Genomic DNA, 26,546 nt, shown 5'->3' with positions numbered 1-26,546 from the left:
GGGGGAAGAGAGAGAGCGACTGGGGGGGAAGAGAGAGAGCGACTGGGGGGAAGAGAGAGAGCGACTGGGGGGAAGAGAGAGAGCGACTGGGGGGAAGAGAGAGAGCGACTGGGGGGAAGAGAGAGAGCGACTGGGGGGAAGAGAGAGAGCGACTGGGGGGAAGAGAGAGAGCGACTGGGGGGAAGAGAGAGAGCGACTGGGGGGAAGAGAGAGAGCGACTGGGGGGGGAAGAGAGAGAGCGACTGGGGGGAAGAGAGAGAGCGACTGGGGGGGGAAGAGAGAGAGCGACTGGGGGGGGAAGAGAGAGAGCGACTGGGGGGGGAAGAGAGAGAGCGACTGGGGGGGGGGAAGATAGAGAGCGACTGGGGGGGGGAAGAGAGAGCGCGACTGGGGGGGAAGAGAGAGCGCGACTGGGGGGAAGAGAGAGCGCGACTGGGGGGGAAGAGAGCGCGACTGGGGGGAAGAGAGAGCGCGACTGGGGGGGGGGGGAAGAGAGGGAGCGACTGGGGGGGGGGGCGGAGGAAGAGAGGGAGCGACCGGGGGGGGGGGGGGGGGGGAAGAGAGAGAGCGACTGGGGGGGGGGGGGGGGAAAGAGAGAGAGCGACTGGGGGGGGGGGGGGGAAGAGAGCGCGCGACTGGGGGGGGGACAGAGAGCGACTGGGGGGGGGACGAGAGAGAGCGCGACGGGGTGGGTGGGGGGGGGGGGAAGAGAGAGAGCGCCTGGAGGTGGGGGGGGGGGTAGAGGAGGAAGAGAGGGAGCGACCGGGGGGGGGGGGGGGGGGGGGGAAGAGAGAGCGCGACTGGGGGGGGGGGAAGGGGTGGGAAGGGGGAGGGGAGGAAAGGGGGAGAAAGGGGAGGGGGGAGAAAGGGGAGGGGGGGAGGAAGGGGAGGTGGGGAGGAAGGGGGAGGGGGGAGGAAGGGGGAGGAAGGGGGAGGGGGGAGGAAGGGGGAGGGGGGAGGAAGGGGGAGGAAGGGGGAGGGGGGAGGAAGGGGGAGGAAGGGGGAGGAAGGGGGAGGGGGGAGGAAGGGGGAAGGAAGGGGGAGGGGGAGGAAGGGGGAGGGGGGAGGAAGGGGGAGGGGGGGAGGAAGGGGGAGGGGGGAGAAAGGGGAGGGGGGAGAAAGGGGAGGAAGGGGGAGGGGGGAGGAAGGGGGAGGGGGGGAGGAAGGGGGAGGGGGGAGGAAGGGGGAGGGGGGAGGAAGGGGGAGGGGGGAGGAAGGGGGAGGGGGAGGAAGGGGGAGGGGGGAGGAAGGGGGAGGAAGGGGGAGGGGGGAGGAAGGGGGAGGAAGGGGGAGGAAGGGGGAGGGGGGAGGAAGGGGGAAGGAAGGGGGAGGGGGAGGAAGGGGGAGGAAGGGGGAGGGGGGGAGGAAGGGGGAGGGGGGAGAAAGGGGAGGGGGGAGAAAGGGGAGGGGGGAGGAGGAAGGGGAGGGGGGGAGGTGGGGAGGAAGGGGGAGGGGGAGGAAGGGGGAGGGGGGAGAAGGGGGAGGGGGAGGAAGGGGAGGAAGGGGGAGGGGGGAGGAAGGGGGAGGGGGGGAGGAAGGGGGAGGGGGGAGGAAGGGGGAGGAAGGGGGAGGGGGGAGGAAGGGGGAGGGGGGAGGAAGGGGGAGGGGGGAGGAGGGGAGGAAGGGGGAGGGAGAGGGGGGAGGGAGGGGGAGGGAAGGGGGAGGGGGGAGGAAGGGGGAGGAAGGGGGAGGGGGGAGGGGGGAGGAAGGGGGAGGGGGGAGGGGGAGGGAGGGGGAGTGGGAGAGGAGGGGTGGGGGCGAGGGGAGGGGTAGGGGCGAGGGGAGGGGAGGAGGTGGTGGGGGAAGGAGGGGGGGAGAAAGGGAGGGGGGGAGCCAGCAGACCCTCTCCCCACTGCCGGCGATGGCTCCGCTGAGCTCCGTGCCGCCCCACGCACTGACATGCCGAGCGCAGCGCCCCGGTGAGCCCGAGCCCCGCCCTCCGAGACCAGGCCTGAGACGGCCGATTGCGGCTGGCCGGGCCCGGTTGCCTTGGTAACCCTCCTCCCCTCTCCGCCTCCCGATCTCCAGGCCTGGGCCTGAGACAGCCAATTGCGGCTGGCCGGGCCCGGTTGCCTTGGTAACCCTCCTCCCCTCTCCGCCTCCCGATCTCCGGGCCTGAGCGGCCGATTGCGGCTGCCGAGCCCGGTTGCTGGGGTAACCCTCTCCGCTCCCCCTCCCCTCCTGAGCCCCCACCCCCGAATGAAGCGCGAGCAGGTTGCAGTGAGCCCAGCCAGCCTTTACCAAGATGGCTGGCCGCTGGTTCGGAATCGGGCCCAGCGAGGGGGGTGGGGGGTGAGGGGTGAGGGGTGGGAGGAGCTTGCCACAAAACAATTGCCTAGGGTCCAGCATGGCTGGCAACAGACGCCCAGGCTTCGAGGCCTACCTGCAAAAACGGGGAAAGGTAGGAAAATTAATGAGATTAGATAAAAGATTTAGAAAGTCATTAAATTATTTTTAAAACAATATGTGTTTTAAAAGCAACTTTTTTTTTTTTTAAAGACGCAGAAAGCGGGAAAAAGAAATGAAAAGTTTGGAATCAAGATGGCGGCGACTCACCTCGGTTCAGAACGATAAGGCCCACCCACACACGCACCGATTGGTGGACCGTCAGGTCACCGAAGCGTAGGATTGGTCAATCGTCCCGTCACTCGACTCTAGGAGGGCCCGCCCGCACGCGCCAGGAACCCGCCCCCGCCACGCAGCGATTGGTCGACCGTCGGGTCGCTCGACCGTACGATTGGTCGACCTTGACGTCACTCGATGCTAATGAGCGGAATGTTGAACATTTTTTGGATACCGCGGGCGCAATTTTTGTCTCGCCGAAACGTAAATACGCTTATGACGGTTCTGGAATCGTAAGCTTTCTTTCGATGTAACACACGTGTAGGTACGCTCTATAACTTTCGAATTTATACAATACAGACAGACGGACAGACAGATGTGTATCCTTTTATATATACAAGAAGATACATAGATATATAGAGCCGCCTCCCGAATCTCCCACCCCACCCCCCCACAATGGCGCGGTTGGTAAAACACTGCCTGCTTCAGTACTGAGCCGTATGATACAGCACAGGAGGCCATTCAGCCCATCGTGCCTGCGCTGGCTCTTTGGAAGAGCTATCCAATTAGCCCCACCCCTTGCTCTTTCCCCACAGCCCTACAATTTTTTCCCTTCAAATATTTAACAGTGGAAACAGTTTCTCCCTATCTACTTCATCAAAACCCCTCATTATTTTGAAAACCTCTATTAAATCTCCCTTTAAACTTCTCTGCTCCAAGGAGAACAATCCCAGCTCCCTTGTCAACGGCTCCATCCCTCTCCCTGGCAACTGTCTGAGGCTGAACCAGACCGTATTTGACAGCGAGGTGAGCTTCCGCCCACATATCTGCTCCATCACCAGGACCGCCTACTTCCACCTCCGTAACATTGCCTGACTCCATCCGTGCCTCAGCTCATCTGCCGCTGAGACCTTCATCCATGCCTATGCTACCTCTAGACTTGACTATTCCTACACTCTCCTGGCCGGCCTCCCATTTTCCAATGACATAAACTTAAACACCCAAAACTCTGCTGCCCGTATCCTAACTCCCCAAGTCCCTTTCACCCCTCACCCCTGTGCTCACTGGTCTACATTGGCTCCCAGTCCAGCAACGCCTAAATTTTAAAATTCGCATCCTTGTTTTCAAATCCTTCCATGGCCTCGCCCCCTTCCCTATCTCTGGAACCTCCTCCAGTACTACAAGCCTCCAAGATCTCTGCACTCCTCCAATTCTGACCTCTTGTGCATCCCCGATTTTCATCGCTCCACCATTGGCGGCCGTGCCTTCAGCTGTTTAGGCCCCAAGCTCTGGAATTCCCTCCCTAAACCTCTCCGCCTCGCTCTCTCCTCCTTTAAGACGCCCCTTAAAACCTACCTCTTTCACCAAACTTTTGGTCAACTGTCCTAATATCTCATGTGGCTCGGTCTAAAATTTTGTTTAGATTACACTCCTGTGAAGTGCCTTGGGACGCTTTACTACAGCGTTGAAGACGCTATATGAATGCAAGTTGTTGGGTTGTCGTCTTCAGGTTAAGGACAGGAAAAAGATATGAAGTAACTCCAGCGCATCCTATGCTTCTGGGGCAGTAAGAAGAATCTCAGAGACACTCCTTGAACAAAGCAGAGGAGGGTGAGCAAAGATGCTGCTGACAAGCTGATTTACAACATCTTATCCTGTTCAACACAACTTCCTGCACAGCTTAACCACAGCCTCACCCCCCTGAGAACTTAGCAACGAGAGTCATCACAAAACTGCAGTCTTCTGACAACACACATCTTGGGTGGGTGCGTGCATATAATATATATATATTTCCTTGTATAGTATATACACGTATATACATACACACATATATACATACACACATTTATTATAGCCATTTAAAAATGTTGGTGCTGTATAATCTCTTTTTGGTGAGAAGCTGTTCAAGACATTTCAACACTCGAATATGGTTCCCATTGCTGCTATTGTATCAATAAAGCAGACATTTCCCTTTTTGGGCTTCTGGTATTTACTCATCTGTAATGAAGTAAAATTCTTGGAAGAAAGGTTCTACAGTATAGTGTTATTTTGGTTATCTTTCACAATTATGTAGAATACCCAAGTATTATATTCCCACGCCTGCTGCTCTTCTCCTCCTCCCCGATGTCACACATCTTGAAACAGACTGGAAAACCTGTCTTCACGGTTCTGTCAATGCTGCCCTATAGCTGATTGAGACGAGGTAGCAAGACTGTCCCTTCCCAGCAGCTCAGTACCTCCCGAACACCTCAGCATGACTCAGATTAAGAACCAATTGCCATGGGGAAAAGCCCTGGCTCAAACACATGCCGCGCCGCAGCGCAGATATAAGAGACACTGTGTTATCCATTAAACATAGTGAAGTGATGAAGCATTACCAGCACTTCATTCTTCATTTTTATTTGTTCCTGTGTTGTCAGCGATGCTGGCAAGGCACCAATTCTTGCCCATCCCCAGCTGCCATGAGGAGGTGATGGCGATGGTGGTGGGCCGCCTTCTTGAAGCAACTGCGTTACAACTGAGCAGCATTAAGGGTCAACCACGTGTGGGACTGGAGTCATGTATTGGCAAGGCTGGGTAGGGATGGCAAGTCCCTTCCCTGTAGGGCACTAGACCACCAGTTAGGTTTTGATGCCAATCCAGCATTTTCTGGCCAGTTTTCTGGTGCTTGCCCACAAATTACCAGGCTTAATCGAATTCAGATTCATAACTTGCCAGGCGGAATTTGAACTGGCTTGAAGTGTCAGCTGTGGCTCAGTTGGTAGCACCCTCACCTCTGAGTCAGAAGGTTGTGGGTTCAAGTCCCAATCCGGAGACTTGGGCACAAAAATCTAGGCCGACACTCCAGTGCAGTACTGACGGAGCGCTGCACTGTCGGAGGTGCCATCTTTCGGATGAGATGTTAAACCGAGGCCCCGTCTGCCCTCTCAGGCAGACGTAAAAGATCCCATGGCACTATTTCGAACAAGAACAGGGGAGTTCTCCCCGGTGTCCTGGGCCAATATTTATCCCTCAATCAACATCACTAAAACAGATTATCTGGTCAGTATCACATTGCTGTTTTTGGGATCTTGCTGTGCTCAAACTGGCTGCCGCATTTCCTACATTACAACAGTGACTACACTTCAAAAAGTACTTCATTGGCTGTAAAGCGCTTTGGGGCATCCTGAGGTTGTGAAAGGCGCCAAAGAAATGCAAGTCTTTCTTTCTTTCCATAATGGCACTATCGCCACTTATGACAGTTTGAACCCATCGAGTCCTGTGCTTTCTGGCACCTGAATTAACTTGCAACTGTTGGGATCATGAAAACCCTTTGCTCTAAAAAAAAAAAATCTAAAACAAAGTCCTTTCTGGATCAAACAGCTTAGTAGAAATAGGATCTCATCTGCCGAGCTTATGTTGAAACAGCAAGGGAAACTTGAAACTACCCATCCTGTAGGTTTGCTTTTGCAAAGTTATGAAAGACAGCAGGAAAGAGAGAACAAGAACACAAAATGCCAAAACTCACCTGTGATATTTCAAGGCACGGCAGCTTGCCGACCTGTGCTCCAGTGAACCCATACACCGAATTTGCGCTCACTTTCAGGGCAAGTTGTCGACCATCGAGGACCTTTTGTTTGAATGGGTCTGTCTCTTTCTTTAGTTCCGCCTTTGCCCTTGAGAATTAGGAGGGGTGAAATGACAATTAGAAGCACGTAACTTTATTTTCCTGGGATTGGCTGCCGCGAAAGGCATAGTACACTGCCCTTCCAACTCTGGTCCCTGGTTTGAATCTAGTCCAGATCAGCAAGCTGAAAATTTCACCTATGTGAAGTCAATCCACACCCTAAGTCTCCAACACACGCTATCTATAAACATACAAATTGGTAATCACATCCAAAGAGCCAACAAAATGGCTGGCATGGAAAATCGAAATGCCAAACCTGGTGCAAGAGGGCCATTCGCCTGAGAGTATAGTTACAGCACGTTACCGAGGAATAGGTGGTGATTCACTCCACCCGCGACACAGACTATTCCTGCAACAAGAGCAAAATACTGCAGACGCTGGAAATCTGAAATAACAACAAAGTGCTGGAAACACTCAGCAGATCAGGCAGCATCGAGGAGAGAGAAAGTCAACGTTTCAGGTCGAACCCTTCGTCATTCCGCCATTCAATAAGATCATGGCTGATCATTGACCTCAACTCCACTTTCCCCGCCCGATCTCCATATCCCTTGATTCCCTTAGAGCCCAAAAATCTCTCGATCTCAGCCTTGAATATACTCAACGACTGAGCATCCACAGCCCTCTGGGGTAGAGAATTCCAAAGATTCACCACCCTCTGAGTGAAGAAATTTCTCCTCATCTCAGTCCTAAATGGCCGACTCCTTATTCTGAGACTGTGACCCCTGGTTCTAGACTCCCCAGCCAGGGGAAACATCCTCCCTGCATCTACCCTGTCAAACCCTGTAAGAATTTTGTATGTTTCAATAAGATCACCTCTCATTCTGACAAAGGGTTCGACTCGAAACATTGACTCTGTTTCTCTCTCCTCGATGCTGCCTGACCTGCTGAGTCTTTCCAGCACTTTCTGTTGTTATTACAGGAAACTTTCGTTTAACCGGAGGTTAAAAGTCCGGAAAGCTCTATCTACCGGCAAAATTCAGGAGCCGTTTCCTACAAGTTTTTTTACTTCTCGTTGCTTTTTTTTCCCCAGTCAAGGTCTAGCTGAAGCTGTTGCTTAGCTACAGAGACGCTTTTAAGCTGCAGCCGACTGTTTTGAAGCTGTTGCTAAGCAACAGGGTTTGTTGCTTCACACGGAGCTGAAAAGCTCCGTATGTTTTAACATTAGCGCTGGTTTCTACGGCAGTTTTGATGGGACGGCACCAACTCAGTCCCGTCAGTGCCGGATACCAGAAAGTTTCCTGTACATACTATCCCTGACCTGAGAGAACTTGAGGCTCATAACTGGTGCATTTTTTCCCGTCCTTCCTCTCCCAAAGGCGCTGAGGCTTGCTGTGGCACAATGGTTTGGGCATCACCAGGCTTCCGGGTACCTTGCCCAAATGGCCATTCTTCATGTGTGAGCCAAGACTTGGCGTTAGCAATTAGATATGCACCAGACAGCTAAATGCATTTATAAAAATAAAACTTTGACTGAATTGTCCACAGGTTGACTGAGTTGAATAAAAGACATTAACTAATAATAAACTTATCACATTAGGAATAAGGGCAGAGGGAGTAACAGATTTGAAACCATCTATTCGAAGCTTCAAATCTTTGAACAGATCACGCAATAAGGAATCAGTTACTTAACAGAACTGTCTTGAATATGTTGATTGGGGAATTACTGAATTTAAAAAAAGGACAACACAACAAATTAAAGCCCAAGGCAATTCAAAAGCTATCCAATTAGCCCCACTCCCCTGTTCCTTTTCCATAGCCCTGCAATTTTCCCCTTCAAGTATTTATCCAAATCCTTTGGAAAGTTACTACTAAGTCTGCTTCCACTACATAAGAACTAGGAGCAGTGGGCCATATGGCCCCTCGAGCCTGCTCCGCCATTCAATAAGATCATGGCTGATCTATATCAAATCCACTTTCCCACCTGATCCCCATATCCCTTGATTCCCCGAGAGCCCAAAAATCTATCGATCTCAGTCTTGAATATACTCAACGACTGAGCCTCCACAGCCCTCTGGGGTAGAGAATTCCAAAGATTCACAACCCTGAGTGAAGAAATTTCTCTTCTCAGTCCTAAAAGGCCGACCCCTTATCCTGAGACTATGCTCCATAGTTCTAGACTCTCCAGCCAGGGGGAAACAGCCTCTCAGCATCTACCCTGTCAAGCCCTCTAAGAATTTTATACACGTCAATAAAATCACCTCTCATTCTTCTAAGCTTCAGAGAATATAGGCCCAATCTACTCAATCTCTCCTCATTGGACAACTTCTCATCCCTGGAGTCAGTCTACCCTTTCAGGCAGTCCATTCCAGATCATAGTAACGCACGGCATAAAAAAAATTCTCCACAACTCACCTCTGGCTCTTTTGCCTTGCCCAATAAAGCTAAGATTTGACCAAGCTGACCAGAGGGTAGATTTGACTGGATTTCCACCAGCCCCTGTTCCAAGACAGGTCTGATGATTACAGCTGCTCGATAAACAAACACTTTTTCACAAATCTAACCCCGCTGTACTCACTTTTTCCTTGCAGACAGCAGGTTTTCCAGGATTTCTGGAAGTAGACCCTTTCTCACCGATGCCTTGACAAACTGGTCACCTGTTGGAGTCTTAATGAATTGGTCTGCAGAAAAACTGGAAGGGGGAAAAGGTGGACGAGGGGGAGCAAAAAAAAAGCCAGAATAAATAGAAGTCTTTCATTAAAGAAAAGTGAGCCTCGACTTTATCACGAAGTTATTACTCCAGGTGTGTTTTGATATCACCAGATGGGATTCCGAAGCCTCTACAGCGCTTATGCCTTTGAGAATGGGAGGTTTAGCAAGGAGAATTCACTGCGTGGCTCCCCAATGGCTTAGTGGGAAAATACACTGCTTGCTGTGCTGCTGAAACATGCAGACCAGTTGCGATCTTGTCGTTGCCAAGTTAGCCATGTTCAAACAAGACAGCATAAAAGGCATTACAACTGGCTACAGCAACTCTGGGTTAAGGAACAGTAAAATAAACCGGTTTTCCGATGCCAGGGATCGATGCTGGAATTTTTCTGCTTATGGACATCAGACGAAGCCAGGGTCAGACTTGTCTGTGATGCCCCTTGTAGTCGAATAGTCACTTGCAAGGATTATGCCTGAAGAATGGCTGCTTGAGCGAGGTTCCAGAGTCAACGCCTTCAGAAGCGATGGGGCAAAAACAGTAACAGCCACATAACTCGAATCAAGTTAGCAGACCAGAGAGTTCAGCAACAGAGAGATGTGCCTAGACTAGCCAAGGTTGCAAATCAGCCGCCTGAATGATCATCACGTTAGGCAAACATGCAACATACCATCTTTGAAACAGCTCCACAACTCACTTGTATTTCTCCACAGCACCTGGCTTCAGCAGACTGGTGTAACAGAGGTTATGTGCCATCATTATGGATGGATACAGGGAGGAAAAATCCAGAGTCGCAATGGGAACATCGTAATACCTGTAGGAGCAGAAATGCGAAATGACTCGTACAGAATATAGTGAAGCTATTAAAAACAAACTTAGATAAGGTAGAAGGGGAATGGGCGAGAGAAGCCCTGTTCAATTTGCTCTCCAACAGAACACAGGAGAGGCAAAGCGATGTGAGCAGAGAGAGAAAGAATATGTGAACACGTGTTTTATGTTTTGCAAAGAAATATAAACTAGATCAGAGAAATGTTGCTTTGAATCCCATCCTGTGGCATTATGAAGGCCAGACACGTGAGCAGGAAGGTGGACAGCAACTCACTGGACATCCCCTGTGGACTGCCATACTGACTCAACAGGGCTTCCCACAATGGCTCAGCTGGTTAAGGCAAAAGAGTAGCTGAGACATACCAGGAAGGTTCCAGGTTCCAGCTTGGTCTGACCATTCGGGTGAGATATTAAGGTGGGGAATAAGAGCCTGTGAAGCTGTTTCGTCCCCCCCCCCCCCCCCCCGAATAGGAGGGGAAAAAAGATTTATAAGAACACAGTAACATAAGAAATAAGAGTCGGCCGTACGGCCCCTCGAGCCTGCTCCGCCATTCAATAAGATCGTGGCTGATCTTCGACCTCAACCCCACTTTCCCGCCCGATCCCCTTGTTTCCCTTAATGTCCAAAAATCTTATCGATCTCCGTCTCGAATATACTCGACGACTCAGCATCCACGCCCTCTGGGGTAGAGAATTCCACAGAGTCACAACCCACTGAGTGAAGACATTTCTCCTCATCTCAGTCCTAAATGGCTGAGCCCAGCAGGGATTGACATACTTTACAGTCGTGCACGGCAAGCAAGGGACATACGCGGTTTTAAAATTCAGTACGATGAGCAGGAAGTTGGGGAATGTTACAAGAGGGTGTAAGAGTAAGTGGGGGAAAAAATCATTGTGATTATCAATTGACACATCTAAGTTTCAGAGCAGTATTTAGGGCCTCCCTCAAATAAAATAGGCCCCACAACAAATTTATATTAATGCAGTACCCTTTAATTACCAATAGAGGCAAAGAGCATCATCAATATTCATTAGTGACTGGAAAGCTCATGCATTTTGCACTTATTCTTCATAGTATTGTTCTCTTTTTTCATAGAATGTACAAAGTAATAAAAAAAATCAAAGGGTGGCACTTACATAGGAAATGTGTTTGCCTAGTCACATCATTTACTCAGAATTATTAGCCCAAGGGAAAAAAAACATTCTCCTTGCACAGACAAACGATTAAAGAGTGAGTGAGTGCTTTACACAGATAAACAATAAACAGTCATTAAAAACAAGTTGTAGGAATTAAATGGAGGGAAGAGTAATGCAATTAACAGATCAGGGAGCAGTGATGAGGTGATGCCAAGCATAGGTTTTAAAAGGTTGAAGACTGCAAGCGGAAGGGAAGACGAAAGGAGGAACAGTGCTGCGGTCCGAGGAAAGAATGAGTGGGAAGCTGCTTAATGAGCCTTAATTTTAACATTTCCAGCTCAGCGAGAGTGCGCCGATTGTTGAGCAACCCAGGCCGTACCCTTTAACTGGCTCAATGACAGTGGCGCCAGTGTAGTCCTCTCCACCCTCGGTTTTCACCACAGGCATCACCAGGTCGTGCTTCATTGCCTAGCAACACAAAGAGGATTAATGCAGCATCTCAGGAGATGCTTTGCAATTTAAAAAAAAATTTCAAACAACAATTACTGTATTCTTTGATGTAACAAAAATCATCATGAGGTGAGCCCACAGCAGCGTGCATTATTTTTGCATCTCCAGAACCTTGCACCCTGCATATAAAGTCCTAAATTTATAATCATTTCTTATAACGCTATTTACAACCTGGTGGTCTTAGCATTACGACAACAACTTGCATTTTTATAGCGCCTTTAACGTAGTAAAACGCCCCAATGCACTTCACAGGAGTGTTATCAAACAAGCTTGATCAATGATAGGTTTTAAGGAGCGTCTTAAAGGACGAGAAAGAGGTAGGGAGAGGCAGAGAGGTTTAGGGAGGGAATTCCAGAGTTTCGGGCCTAAGCAGCTGAAGGCACAGCCGCCAACGATGGAGCGATTAAAATCAGGGATGCGCAATAGGCCAGAATTGGAGGAGCGCAGAGATCTCGGAGGGTTGTGGGACTGGAGGAGGTTATAGAGATAGGGAGGGGGCGAGGCCATGGAGGAATTTGAAAACAAGGATGAGAATTTTAAAATCGAAGTGTTGCCAGACCGGAAGACAACATAAGTCAACGAGCACAGGGTGATGGGTGAACGGGACTGGGTGCAAGTTAGGATACGGGCAGCAGAATTTTGGAGGAGCTCAAGTTTTGTAGGTTGGAAGATGGGAGCCGGCCAGGAGAAGATTCCAATCGTCAAGTCTGGAGGTAACAGAGGCAATGATGAGGGTTTCAGCAGATGAGCTGAGGCAGAGGCGGAGTCGGTTACAGACGTGGAGGTAGGTGGTCTTGGTGATGGTGCGGATGTGTGGTCGGAAGCTCATCTCGGGTTAAATGGAGTTTGCGGCGGTGACCGAGGACAATCGTCCCAATATTTAGTTGGAGGAAATTTCTGCTCATCCAGTACTGGGTATCAGACAAGCAGTGTGACAAATCAGAGAGGGTGCAATGGTCGAAGGGGGTGGTGGCGAGGTAGAGCTGGTTGTCGTCCGCGTACATGTGGAACCTGACGTCGTGTTTTCCTATGATGTCGCCAAGGGGCAGCATGTAGATGTTAAATCAAGCAAATAGACCTGGACGACGTTCAGGCCTGGGCTGATAAGTGGCAGGTAACATTCGCGCCACACAAGTGCCGGGCAATGACTATCTCCAACAAGCAAGCGTCTAACCACCACCCCTTGACATTCAATGGCATTACCATCGCCGAATCCCCTACTATCAACATCCTGGGGGTCACCATTGACCAGAAACCTAACTGGACCAGCCACATAAATACTGTGGCTACAAGAGCAGGCCAGAGGCTGGGATATCTGCAGCGAGTGTCTCAGCTCCTGACTCCCCAAAGCCTTTCCACCATCTACAAGGCACAAGTAAGGAGTGTGATGGAATACTCTCCACTTGCCTGGATGAGTGCAGCTCCAGCAACACTCAAGAAGCTCGACACCACCCAGGACAAAGCAGCCCGCTTGATTGGCACCCCCTCTACCACCTTAAACATTCACTCCCTCCACCACCAGCGTACCGTGGCTGCAGTGTGTACCATCTACAAGATGCACTGCAGCAACTCGCCAAGGCTCCTTCGACAGCACCTCCCAAACCCACGACCTCTTCCACCTAGAAGGACAAGGGCAGCAGACGCATGGGAACACCACCACCTCCAAGTTCCCCTCCAAGTCACACCCCATCCTGACTTAGTATATCTCCGATCCTTCATCGTTGCTGGGTCAAAATCCTGGAACTCCCTCCCTAACAGCACTGTGGAAGTACCTTCACCACACGGACTGCAGCGGTTCAAGAAGGCTGCTCACCACCACCTTCTCGAGGGCAATTAGGGATGGGCAATAAATGCTGGCCTTGCCAGCGACGCCCACGTCCCATAAACGAATAATAAAATGTTTTAAAATAGGAGAGGACCAAGGGACTCCAGAGTAAGCGGTGCAGGAATGGGAAGCGAAGCCATTGCAGGTGATTCTCTGGCTATGATGAGATAGTTAAGAATGGACTCAGGCGAGGGCAGTCCCACCCAGCTGGATGACGGAGGAGAGGCGTTGGTGGAGGATGGTGTGGTTAACCGTGTCAAAGGTTGCAGACAGGTCGCGAACAATGTTTCCCGTAATATTCTTTTGGGCTGCCCAGCCCCTTTAACAGGCTGTGTGACCCATTCCAAAGTCCGCCCATGCGCGTTTTTTTCCCAATTTAAAAGCCGGCTCGCTAGCTGCGCAGGACCCCTGGGGCGCTGCGCAGCTTAAAGCAAACATTGCTCGAGAACGACTAACAAACTTCTCAGTTTATGCAAGTCAGGGTTGCTAGCTCTGAGCAATCGAACAGTTCCCACGTTTGACTCTTTGGTTCAGCACCTAGTTAATTACCAAGTAAAGCGCCCAACAGCATACCTGAACCATTAACCTCGGAGAAGCACACCCTAACTGCACCAAGTGCAACCGAGAGAACACACAGCCAAAAGGCAGATGGGACATTCATATCATCAGTTTGGGCTGGATTTAAGCCTAGATCCCAGAGATGAAAGGGCAATCTCCAATTCACTGCACCAACCAGTCCTTTGCGCAGATCAGTTTTATTTTTTAACCAGACCTACAATTAGAACACTCGGCCTGTTTCACCCTGTGCCAAAATAATCATTGCCACGGTTAAACCCCTCCCCCCATCCAATATGCAAATAGATGATTCACTATTGTTCAATTAGTGCTGGAAACTAGATATTGGAGAAACTCTCTGTGCAATGTGGAAGTTATGTGGCGTTTCACCGAACGAGTCACAGCTAACTAATGGCTTAGCTATAAAGCGTCACTCTGGTTCTTACCTGTCGGAGCAACTGAGAGACCACTTTGATCTGCTGTCCCCGAGAGAGGAGGTAGGGGAGGGGTACCCCCGTCACTCTCGCCATTTCCATGTAGTTAATGACGCACATCAACTTCTCTAACAGCCGCAAGGGCAGGTAGGCATCCTTCAGGCAGTAGACGGCCAATCGCCTCCGTGTTTGCTCGTTACCATTCTAAAACAAACAGAACAGTGATGAGGAGCTGGGCGAGGAGCATATAGGGAGGGAACAAAAGATTGTAGGGAACAGAAGAGGTGACAAAGGACGAGAACAGCTTATACCTGCAGTGCACAGATCAGAAAACTAACCACATTTTGCAAAATTCATTTTAAACGTTTTAAGGTTAGTCAGAAAAACTTCAAATATGAAAGGCTAAACTACAATTAAAAATAAATCAGACCAATTTTGGCATCTAGCTCAATTCAAAACTAAGCTGACCTCTCTACCATGAGAAATCAGCTTTTAATAAATAAACTAGATATTTTAAAAAGGTGCGCTATACATGCACACGTGTTATGCAGAACTCACTTGCTTCTCACTTGCTGTGACGGCTTCTCGCTACAGTTTAGTTGTGATTGCAATAAAAAGTAAGAGGTTCAGTCGCACATGGTTTGGTTGCAAGTAATCATGTGACTGGGAGCAGGGTGCCACAAATTTTTCTCTTCACATGAAATATTTACGGGTCAGAATGCAATAAGCTCGGAGTTATTGGCTTAAATCCAGCTCACAAAAAGCTTATGGAGTCTCCTACCTCTTAATAGCTCTTCAGGCATCATTCTAATTCCTGGCAGACTGGACCGCACGGCAAAGATAATTGCTCTTAAAAGTAATAAACCTATTGGGACAAATGCTGGAATCTTGTTCAGAGGTTACTTGAATTGAAATCTAACACTGGTCCGTTCTGAGACCGAGTTAGAGGAACTATATAGGGAGGTTTTTCTCCCCCCCCAGCCTCCCCCCAATTATAAAAAAATTCAATTCAAAGAACTATAACTAATTCTTTGAATTGAAGTTAACCCGAGAGAGATGGCACAGGCTCTTTCCCCCACCCAGCATCATGTATGGCCCGCTGCTGGGTACCTGCAGGTCCGTGATGATTGAGTGTTGAACATCTTCCTTCTGCTCCTGCAGGAAGTGGAAACTCACCGCGTTCAGTGTGTATGATCGCAGTTTGTAATCGCGCAGCAACACCTGTTCAAAACAAAAGCTACACATGTTACTTTGAAGAGATAAAAGTCGATCAGCGAGTCCCAATTAGGAAACAATTTATATAGCTCCTTTAACATGCTCAGGACATCCCAAAGACGCTGTGAAGTGTAGTCACTTGTTTTTGTAGGCACAAACAGCAATGAGATGAATGACAAGACACTTGATTTCTCTTTTGTCGGTGTTCATTGGGGGATAGATGCTGGCTAGGGCACTGGGATAACTCTCCAGTTCTTCTTTGAACTGTGCCAGGGGATCTTTTGAGGGCAGACGGAGCCCTCAGTTTAACATCTGAAAGATGGCACCTCCAACAATGCGGTACTCTGTCAGTACTGCACTGAAAAGTGTTAGTCTGGATTATGTGCTTAAGTGCTGGACCTGGCTTCAAGGTGGGAAACACAGGAAATATGAGTAGGCGATTCAGCCCCTCAAGCTTATTCTGCCATTCAATGTGTGGAAAAACTGCTTCCCAATTTCACTGCTAAATGACCTAGCTCTAATTTTAAGACTATTCCCCACCAGAATCTCTGAATCTACCCGATCGAATCTCTATATCCTCATCACCCCTCAACCATCTCAACTCAAGGGAATACAAGTCAAGTATATGCAACCTGTCCTCAATTTAACCTTTTAAGCTCTGGTATCATTCTGGTGAATCAGCACTGTACCCTTTCCCCTATTTCCTGAGGAGCAGTGCCCAAATCCGAACACAATACTCCTGATGGGGTCTGACTAAGGCTCTGGACAACTGAAGCATCACTTCCTCAATGTTAATTACAATCCCCTTGAGATAAAGGCCCACATTCCATTAGCCTTTGATTACTTTTTGTACCTGCGCAGTAGCTGCTAGTGATTCGTGTACATGGACACCCAAATCCCTTTGCTCCTCCACAGCTCTTAGTCTCTCACCATTAAGAAAACATTCCGATTTGTCCTTCTTGGATCCAAAGTGGATTACCTCGTACTTCCCCACACTGTACTTCATCTGCCATAGTTTGCCCGCTCACTTAGTCTGTCTATGTCACTTTGCAACTTCCTCCGCCAATCCACACAATTTACTGTTCCTCCTAACAGGGTCATCTGCAAACTTGCAATTCCTTCATCCTAATGATAATGAATAAATGTGGTGAAAAGCTGAGGCCCCAGTACAGATCTCGGAGAACACCATTTGTTACATCCTGCCAATCAGAGAAAGAACATTTTAGTTCTACTCTCTGTCTCCTGCCTCGCAACAATTACCAACCCAGGTCACAAGGATGCCTCCAATTCCATGCTCTCTCATTATTGGTAATAATCTCATGCGTGGAACTTTATCAAATGTCTTCTGAAGGCAATGTAGACAACACTCCCTTATCCACCATGTTAGTGACCTCCTTAAAAAAAGGCCAAATCTAGTACTCCATAATAAGCAAATGATGAAAAACCCACTTTACAACAGGAGCATGTTGCCATGACCACTAATAACATCTAACCCACTCACTTAACAGTTTTACACACCTGTAGGAGATCAAACTGCACTCTTCCCTCTATGTTAATCACTTTGTTCTCTCTGCGTCCCATCTGCCGAGACTGAAACGAGGAATCTCGGATTACAGATTTAATGTTGGGAATACGGCCCAGGAATGGGAATGTCGTCACCTGAAAAATAATACAAGTTACTCTGATTATTACATGACAATGGCCCTAAATCACAAGTCGACTCTTGGAGGATTGCCAATAGAGAAATGCTGATGCATCTGTGTTCTTTACCATGTGGGTGACAGTCAGATCTTAACCAATACCCAACTGACTAAATCCTGTGCGAGTATTAGTCATGTTTCTCCATTCTCAGCCTGGCTCCTTAGAGACAGCATGATGTCCAAAGATGTGCGGGTTAGGTTGATTTGGCTATGATAAATTGACCCTTAGTGTTAGGGGATTAAATACGTGGGGTTACGGGGATAGGGTGGGATATGTGTCGGTGCAGGCTCGATGGGCCGAAATGGCCTCTATCTGCACTGTGGGGATTCTGTGTGATTGTAAAAAAGGATGAGAGTAAAATGGCTGGATACAGGTTCAACCACACAAACCCCGCCCCCCCTTCCCTCATCCACTAAATGTCCAACTCCGCCACATCGCCACAGAGACATCAATCAAAATCCAGTCATCTCCTGGTAGGAGAGTCATCACTGGGCCTATATAGAATCATAGTCAGAGTAGATAGAGAGAAACTGTTCCTGTTGGCGGAAGGGTCGAGAACCAGAGGACACAGATTTAAGGTGATTGGCAGAAGAACCAAAGGCGACACGAGGAAAAACTTTTTTACGCAGCGAGTGGTTACGATCTGGAATGCACTGCCTGACAGGGTGGTGGGGGCAGATTCAATCGTGGCTTTCAAAAGGGAATTAGATAAGCACCTGGAGGAAAACAATTTGCAGGGCTACGGGGAAAGGGTGGGGGAGTGGGACTAGCTGAAGTGCTCTTGCAGAGAGCCGGCACGGGCTCGACGGGTCGAATGGCCTCCTTCTGTGTTGTAACCATTCTATGATTCTAGAATGATACAGCACAGGAGGAGACCATTCTGCCCATCATGCCTGTGCCGGTTCTTTGGCAGAGCGAGAACACCCCCCCACTCTTTCCCCATTGTCTTGTATTTTTTTCCCCTTCAAGTATTTATCCAATTCTCTTTTGAAAGTTATTATTGAATCTGCTTCCAGATCACAACAAAATGTTTCCTCATGTTGCCTCTGGCTTTTTTGCCAATCACTTTAAATCTGTGTCTCCTTATTTACTCTATCAAAACCATTCATAATTTTGAACACCTCAATCAAATCTCCTCTTAACCGTCTCGACTCGAAGCCAACAACCCTAGCTTCTTCACTCCTCCACATAAATGAAGTCCCTCAACCCTGGTACCGTTCTTGTGAAATCTCTTCTACACTCTCTCAAAGCGATCTCCCATTAGCTGTTTAAGAATGACAATGACAGAGGCTTAGGTGGCTGCCATCCCTCTCCACCACAGGCAGTGTGTGGTATGAGGAGGAAAACTGAAGGCGTTTCTCCTTCACATAGAAATTACAGCACAGAAACAGGCCCACTGGTCCTTGCCGGGGTTAGAGCCTCCTTCCACCCTACTTCATCGAACCCTATCAACCCGTTTCCCTCATTGGTTTATCTAGCTTCCCCGTAAATGCATCTATGCTATGCGCCTCATAGCTTTTTTTTTGCTAATGAGCGTCTTGAGAAAGTGTCATTGTAGGCAACACAAATAATGACCAACTCACATCAGAAGGACTTCAACTCACTTCCCACGTGAGACTTCAAAGCATTAGAATTGGAGACAGTTAGAGAAAGAGATTCTTTTTAAATGTTACTTTTATCCGTGAGCAATGTCACGAGTTCAATTTGTAAATTAAGAATCAAAGAGCAAACCATGTCACTGTCACTGACCTCTGATTGGTTAGTTCACGACGAACGGAAGCTCGAGGAACAGCACCTCCTCTTTCGATTAGGCACTTTACAGCCTTCCGGACTCAATATCGAGTTCAACAATTTCAGATCATAACCTCTGCCCAATGTTCCCTTTAAGCCGCGCAGCGCTCTAGAGGTCCCGCGCAGCCGGTGAGCCGGCTTTTAAATGGAAAAACCACACAGAATTTTGAATGGGCCACGCAGCCTGTTAAAGGGGCTCGAGGGATAATTTTTTTGGACGGCAGCTGTTAATGATTCTGCCATTCCCATTTACACTTCCTCTAGACCCATCTTTTGTTTCTTTACTTGTCCCATTCCCATCTCCTTTCACCTTGCACCATCAGCCTTTTTGTCATTTAATCTCCACGGCTTTCCACCCTGTCACAGACCTTCCCTCTTGTTCGTTCCTCCCCTTCCTCTGCACTTGCTTAAAACCTGTTACATCTCTAACTTTTTCAAGTTCTAACAAAAGGTCAGCAACCTGAAACGTTAACTCTGTTTCTCCCTCCGCAGATGCTGCCTGACCTGCTGAGCATTTCCAGTATTTTCTGGTTTTATTTCAGATTTCCAGGATCCGCAGTGTGTTGCTTTTGAACATTAGCAAGGGCCCTCCCCCTTCAGTTAGGGAAGAGAAGGATATGCAGAGTGAGGAGATATAAAATTAAGTTTCAAAATAGATACTTCACTGACGTGAATCTTGTCATTCATGTGGAAATGACTTATGAAGTAATACTGGGCAGCCTGCTGGTGGTGCTGTCCAGGGAAGAGTATAAATACTCGGGCACGGGCCCAGCTTGCTCAGGACATTCTTTAACAGGAACTAGTGAAGGACACAACTAGATCTCCATGTTGAAAAACAGTTGATTAAAGCTTTGTTTAATACTCAGACCAAGTGCCGAGTAGTTTTCTTACGTCACTCAGTTTCTCTGTAAACGATAATGATTGGCCTCAATCCCAACTTCTGATGTTGAAGATAAATTTAAAAAACCCTTTGTTTAGGCCAGACTGTAGGAATTCAGATTCCACACTGCAAATTCCAGCTCCCTTAGCCTGGTGGCAGCAGCATTGTAGAAATATTGGATCTGTTTCCAAGACAAGGGAGCCTGACTTGTGATGTAAAATGGACACAATGCTTTCTCGGAATCCAAACTAAACAAGCAAGAGCAGAAAAATGGCCGAAAATGGGCCGTCGGGTTTACCTTGAGCGCTTGTGCCCGGTTGATCAGGTACGGCAAATCGAAGTTCTGAATGTTGTATCCAGTGATTATATCGGGGTCAGCCACTCGGATGAACTCTGACCAAGCCTAGGAAGAGAAAAAAAAATATTAATCTTAACAAGGCTTTCTTTGATAATATTCCAAACTGTACATCAACACAAAATACCGCGGAAGCTGGAATCTGAGAGAAAAGCATAACATGCTGGAAACACTCAGGAAGTCAGGCACAGTACCTGTGGAGAGAAGTGACAAGTTAACGATTCGGGCACCGCTCAGGACATTCTGAGTCTTCCCCAAAAAGCTGTTGAGGCTGGGGGTCAATTGAACATTTCAAAACTGAGATTGATTAAGATTTTTGTTAGGCAAGGGTATAGAGGATATGGAACCAAGGCAGATGAATGGAGTTAAGATACAGATCAGCCATGGTCTAATTGAATGGTGGAACAGGCTCGAGGGGCTGAATGGCCTACTTATGTTCCCATCACTGCTCTCCACAGATGCTGTGCCCGACTTCGAGTGTTTGCAGTATTTTCTGCTTTTGTTGTACATAAGCACAGTTCACTGAAGCCTCTGTGTTCAGCAGCCCCGCCGCTGACAGCAAGGCTGAGATCAAGAACTAGCCGAGTGTCAAATCATGCCCTTTCCATGGCAGAAAGTATTTGAGCATCAGTCCACTGCTCTACTCTGGGAGGGGAAATGTTATAATTATTTCAAAAACTTCAATGATTTTAGTAATTTGTGTTTCTTTAAGAACACAGTACGCCCACTGTTTAAAACAATTATCTCAAATAACGAAAGGCACTGGATATATCACTGAGGATGCTGGTGATACTGAAAAGTCATTTCAAGAGTAGAGCTATTTTGTGTCAGCGTGTGGGTTTAGGGGTACAGTTTTCAACAGGGGATTCCAATCTTAACAGGGAGGGAGGGTATAGTCAGCCTGGTCCCGCTCCCATGCGCCATTTAACAAACTGGCTCACATGCTGCAGGTCGTCTGTCTGCACTGTCACTCAGCTGAGGAATGGGGAGTGGTCCCACAGGAGCTGAACAGAGGGGAGAAAATAACCATAAACCGCTTAAGCATGGTACAGTAACGCTAGAGTGACTTCACAGAAAAACTAACCTATTTGGTCAATGAATGACAGAACATGAAGCTGGGCAGTAATTGAAACCTTTTTATACCTCAATTAATTTTTTTCTCACAGTTTTTCCTCATTTTACATAGAATTTACAGCACAGAAACAGGCCAACCAGCCCACCGAGTCTACGCCGGTGTTTATGCTCCACGCGAGCCTCCTGCCACGCTATTAGCCTAACCTTCTATTTCTTTCTCCCTTGTGTGTTTATCTAGCTTCCCCTTAAATGCATCTCTGCTATTCACCTCAACTACTCCCTGTGGTAGCGAGTTCCATATTCTCACCACTCTCTGGGTAAAGAAGTTTCTCCTGAATTTCTTACTGGATTTATTAGTGACTATCTTATACTTATGACCCCTAGTTTTGGACTCCGCTACAAGTGGAAACATCTTCTCTATGTCTACCCAATCAAACCCCTTCATAATTGTAAAGACCTCTATTAGGTCACCTCTCAGCCTTCTCTTTTCTAGAGAAAGGAGCCCCCGCCTGTTCAGTCAATAACTGCTGCTAGGATCTGGTTCCTCAGGGACCAAGCAGCACTCTGGTAGCTTAAACAAGCGGCTAAGTCTGAACAGAGTGGCAGCGAGCTTCTGACATTGAAGGACATCAGATCCGAGCCTAAAAGCAGCCCCCCCACCACCCCCTCGGTATCTGCAGGTGTCAAAGGATAGTTGTCCGAAGTAGGAAGCCTGATCAACCTCTCCCCTCTCTCTGCGCTCAGTGTAGTGCTGCACCACACCATATGGTGATTAACTATTAAATCATTCAAGCAGTCCTTCATCAAGATTTATTTTCTAAGAAAAAAAAAGTGAGGGGAAATATTCTATTGCAAACTAAATTTATTCTCAACAAGACCTCAAAGTTAGTTCTCACTTCCACTGAAAAACCAGTGAGTGCATTAACCTGCTATCGTCTGTTGAATCAATGTGAATTTTCTGTGCTGATGCAAGTAAGAAACTGTGTAGATTATTTCTGGAAGCTGTCGGGAAGCGGGTTGCTGGAGGGGAGGTATTGTCGACCTAAAGTCCACTTTTTAAAAAATAATATTTGTTCCCAGGATATGGGCAAAACCAGCAAGGCTGCACTTATTGCCCATCCACAACCGAGTGGTTTGCTAGCAATATTTCCCTTTAAGCTGCGCCCGCACAGGCAGTGAGACAGATTTAAATCGGAAAAACCACGCATGCACGATATTTTGAATGGGCCGTTCTGCCCCTTAAAGGGGCCACGCAAAAAAAAAATTAAAGGGAACACTGTTTGCTACGCCACTTCAGGAGGCATTAAGAGTCAATCTTGAAGTGTGGACAAGTCATGCGTAGGCGAGAATGGGCAGGAATAGGTTCCCTTTCTTGAAAGTTAGTGAAGAATCCAACAGCTTTCGTGGGCATTTGTTCCCTGCTGGTGCTAGCCCACAAATGGCCAGATTCATTGAATTCGATTTCACTGCTCGTCATAGTGAGAGTTGAACTTACAATCTCTGGGCCGCTGGTCCAGAGCAATAACTACTACACTACCATACATGTTGAAGCAAAAAAATATATATATCGATCACTCAGAAACAGACCAGTTTCCCTGTCGCCCCACCCCCTCCCCCGGATGGAACAAAAGTACCAAGTATGAGGTTGTGCGCGCTCAGTGAAGCGTGCAGCAGCCTCCCCCCACATAATTGTGACTGATTATCACATTGGCTGGTTAGATCTAAACGTGGAGAGGTTTGAGACACAAAACCGCAAAAAAAAAGTTTTTGTATAAATTTATCCCTTCGCTCAAAAACGCAGGCCATTAAAACCTGTCTCTTGGGGAAGCTAATCAATTCTCAATCAGTATGTTTTCAAAAAATATATATTGTTGTTATTGAGAAAACTTCAAGAGCAAAGCTCATTCTGCAGGACGCTGCAATGAGCAAAACATGTCAATCTTGCCCCTCTCGCCGCAAAGCTTGGAGGGTAAAGGCATCACCAGGTGCAGTACTAGCCCACAAATACCAGGTTTGACGCACAGGACAGAGATAGCTATAATTGGCCTCTGCGCTTCAGAGTGTCAGCCGTGATGGCTCAGTGGGCAGCACCCTCGCCTGAGTCAGAAGGGTTCTGGGTTCAAGTCTCAGTCCAGAGACTTGAGCACGGAATTCAGGCTGACGCGCCCAATGCAGTACTGAGGGAGTGCTGCACTGTCAGAGGTGCTGTCTGTCAGATGAGATATTAAACCACGGTCCCCGTCTGCCCTCTCAGGTGGTCTTAAAAGATCCCATGGCTCTATTCGAAGAAGAGCAAGGGAGTTCCCCCTAGAGTCCCAGCCAAGATTTGTCCATCAACCAACATCACTAAAACAGATTATCTGGTAATGTATCTCATTGCTGTTTGTGGGACATTGCTGTGTGCATTTACTACATTACTACAGTGACTGCACTTCAAAGGTACTTGGCTGCAAATCGCTTTGGGACGTCCTGAGGCGCTAGATAAATACAACAGTCTTTCTTTTCTTTCTTTCAGAGAAAATGCGGTCAGGAATTCCCACCGCTATCCAGTAACCTGCTGGAAAATGCACATGTGGACATCAGATGAGTGCAGGCCTGATGCTCCCATGTGGTCAAATGGCTTGCCGATAACTCGTGCGTGAAGAATGGTGACTAGGACAAGGTAGGATATGGGCGATGCCTGGAAAACCGTACCATGGTGAAAGTCAGGGCCTTTTTTTTGGTGGGGGGGGGGAAAGAGAGAGAGAGAGAGAGAGAGAGAGAGAGAGAGAGAGAGAGAGAGAGAGAGAAAGAAAAGTGGAGAAAATTAAAAACAAAATGGTGTAAAAAGAATTTTTTTAATGAAATCTCACGTTAGTTGGATGCACAGCGATGGGAGTCATTTAGGATTTCAGCAATGCCTCTGTTTGTACTAAGCAGCAACTCCACCCTCAGGGAGGGGAAACTGCACCTTGGGTAGGGGCAGGGCTTGACAGAGTAAACCGTATCAGAAGACTGTACAATCTGGCCCCATTGGATCCACAGATTCACAGCGCTCCACTCCTGGTGCTGCACAGGTACATAGCCCCCCAATCGCCATCTTCCATCCCGGTTCTCATACCTTCAGCAGCTCGCTCTCCTTCTCAAAGCACAGGACCTGCGACCCCACGATGTTGGCGCAAGACCGAAGGGTGAAGACGTTGCGGACGAAGGGGTCCTTCTCGCCCTGGCGCAGCAGCATGTTAGCAATCTGTATCACGGGGTCCTTGTCAGCCTCTGGGAAAATACCTAACAACAAAAATTCAGAGAGACAATTGGAGCCAAAAAATAATTGTACCAATTGTTGCTTTTATATTACATCCAGAAGGAGGGACAAGAGTAAGTAATGTTAATTGTATTCAAGTGGCGTACAACAATTGGGTGTCGACAGGAGGTGCCGAGTGATGGATCAGGGATGAACCCCCAAGCAAGAACAAACGCACACACAAACCAATGGCAGAATTACCCAGCCTGCTAAGCGGCCATTATACAGCAGCATTGGCAGATGCTTGGGAGCAAAGATTCTGAAAGGGTTTGACAGGGTAGATGCTGAGGGGCTGTTTCCCCTGTATGGAGAGTCTAAAATTAGGGGTCACAGTCTCAGGATAAGGGGGTCGGCCATTTAGGACTGCGATGAGGAGAAATTTCTTCACTCAGAGGGGGGTGAATCTTTGGAATTCTCTACCCCAGAGGGCTGTGGAGGCTCAGTCGTTGAGTAAATTCTAGACTGAGGTCGATAGATTTTTGAATTACAAGGGAATCAAGGGATATGGGGATAGTGCAGGAAAGTGGAGTTGAGGTTCAAGATCATGATCTTATTGAATGGCGGAGCCGGCTCGAGGGGCCATATGGCCGACTCCTAATGTTCAAACTAACTGCTTTCCCCATTGCCCCAAGGTCCATGTTGTAAGTGGACCATAGAAAATTGGAAATGGGGAGGGGGGCGGACGGATATACAAATTTTCTTCAGATCCTCACCTCATCTTTATTTTGTCCCCCTCCAATAAAATAACCATTTTAAACATTCTTTTATCAGGGAAAGGTACGCAGAAGAGAGATACGAACAATGACAGACAGGCAAAGACCATCTGGTCCATTGGGCCTGTCCCACACAATTGCAATACCTTGTGTATCACAACATATACACTCCACCCCACCCAAAACCATGTGATCTCCTGGGAGAGGCAAAAAAAAATTTTTTTTAAACCCAGGCCAATTTGGGGAAAAAAAAAATCTGGGAAATTCCTCTTCGACCCATCTAGGCGATGGAAACTAGTGCAGGAGCTCACTCTGGCCCTGAATTCCCTGCAGTACCTACTGTAAGAGGTGATCTCCGCCCCAGCCAGAAACAGGGCCAGCTCTCCCTTAAAGGAGTTCAGCGAGTCCACGTCCACCACGAGATGGCAGCCTGTTCCAGAGGTTCACTATTCTCTGGGAAAAGAATCACCTCCTGACATCTAACCTCGATCTAGCCTTAAATTTGTGAGCCCTGGTCCTGCCTAACCTGTTTAATTGAAATAAACCGTCAACTGGAACACAATCTATTCCCTTCATTATCTTATAAACCTCAATCAGATCCCCCCTAAGTCTATGCTTCCCTGGGGTCCCAACTCTTTTAGCCTATCAGGATAACTAAGATGCTTTAGACTGGGAATTAGTCTAGTGGCCCTCCTCTGCACCCTTTCCAAAGCCTCAGTATCACCCACCATGTGAGGAGACCAAAACTGAACACAGTATTCCAAGTGCAGCTCGACTAAGGTCTTGTCCAAGGACAAAACAGTATGCCTTGTCTTGTACTCAATCGTCCTATGGATACACACCAACACCCTATTTGCTCTAGCTATCGCTACACAGCATTGCTCATGTACCTTTAAGGATGGACGCACTAGAATGCCCAAATCTCTTTCTATCTCCACCATCTTTAATGCCTTTCCCTGAAGGGTATATGTTGAGCATTTGCCCTGCCCACACGCATAACACTCCCTCAATCAACATTATGTGGCAGTACCACCGGGTGTCCCTTACTTATAATACATAATTCCCTTTAACTTAACTATGTATATATATAGCTTACCTGTTCGGGCCGTTGCCTCTTTAAGAACGCGACCTAACGCACTGACGTCACGTCGCGCATCACGTGACTCACCGAGATGCGAGCCGGCCCAGCTCGGCCTTCCAGTCCCGCAACGGCCGCCGGCACAGCTCGGCCTCTCGCACCCGCGGTGGCCGCCGGCCCAGTTCGGCCTCCCGCACCCGCGATGGCCGCCGGCCCGGTTCGGCCTCCCGCGACTTCGGCCGCAACGGCCAGCTACAGTGCCGGGTGCCGTATCCGTGAATGTTTTTCACGGAA

The 26,546-nt window shown here is 48.4% G+C and overlaps 1 protein-coding gene across 3 annotated transcripts in view; it reads right to left on the bottom strand.

Annotated features, from left to right (window-relative positions):
- pold1 (polymerase (DNA directed), delta 1, catalytic subunit) overlaps window positions 1–26,546 on the bottom strand; it is a 109,413-nt gene that overhangs the window by 63,904 nt on the left and 18,963 nt on the right. For all 3 annotated transcript variants that reach the window (XR_015073933.1, XM_085969734.1, XM_085969733.1), the window contains 9 exons: window positions 24,279–24,445; window positions 20,048–20,152; window positions 16,896–17,036; window positions 15,273–15,383; window positions 14,175–14,366; window positions 11,218–11,306; window positions 9,571–9,687; window positions 8,745–8,858; window positions 6,071–6,218 (listed from right to left, as the gene is read on the bottom strand). Coding sequence is in view for 2 of the 3 variants with exons in the window: in XM_085969734.1 (XP_085825860.1) it covers window positions 6,071–6,218; window positions 8,745–8,858; window positions 9,571–9,687; window positions 11,218–11,306; window positions 14,175–14,366; window positions 15,273–15,383; window positions 16,896–17,036; window positions 20,048–20,152; window positions 24,279–24,445 (1,184 nt within the window). In the remaining variant the exon portion in view is untranslated. The remainder of the gene's footprint in view (window positions 1–6,070; window positions 6,219–8,744; window positions 8,859–9,570; window positions 9,688–11,217; window positions 11,307–14,174; window positions 14,367–15,272; window positions 15,384–16,895; window positions 17,037–20,047; window positions 20,153–24,278; window positions 24,446–26,546) is intronic.

The sequence above is a fragment of the Somniosus microcephalus genome, chromosome 28, assembly GCF_052327205.1.
Source record: "Somniosus microcephalus isolate GS21.2 chromosome 28, FLI_Smic_1.0, whole genome shotgun sequence".
Taxonomy (NCBI): domain Eukaryota; kingdom Metazoa; phylum Chordata; class Chondrichthyes; order Squaliformes; family Somniosidae; genus Somniosus; species Somniosus microcephalus.
The sequence above is the reverse complement of the archived record's forward strand: the minus strand, read 5'-3'. Positions and strand labels throughout refer to the sequence as shown.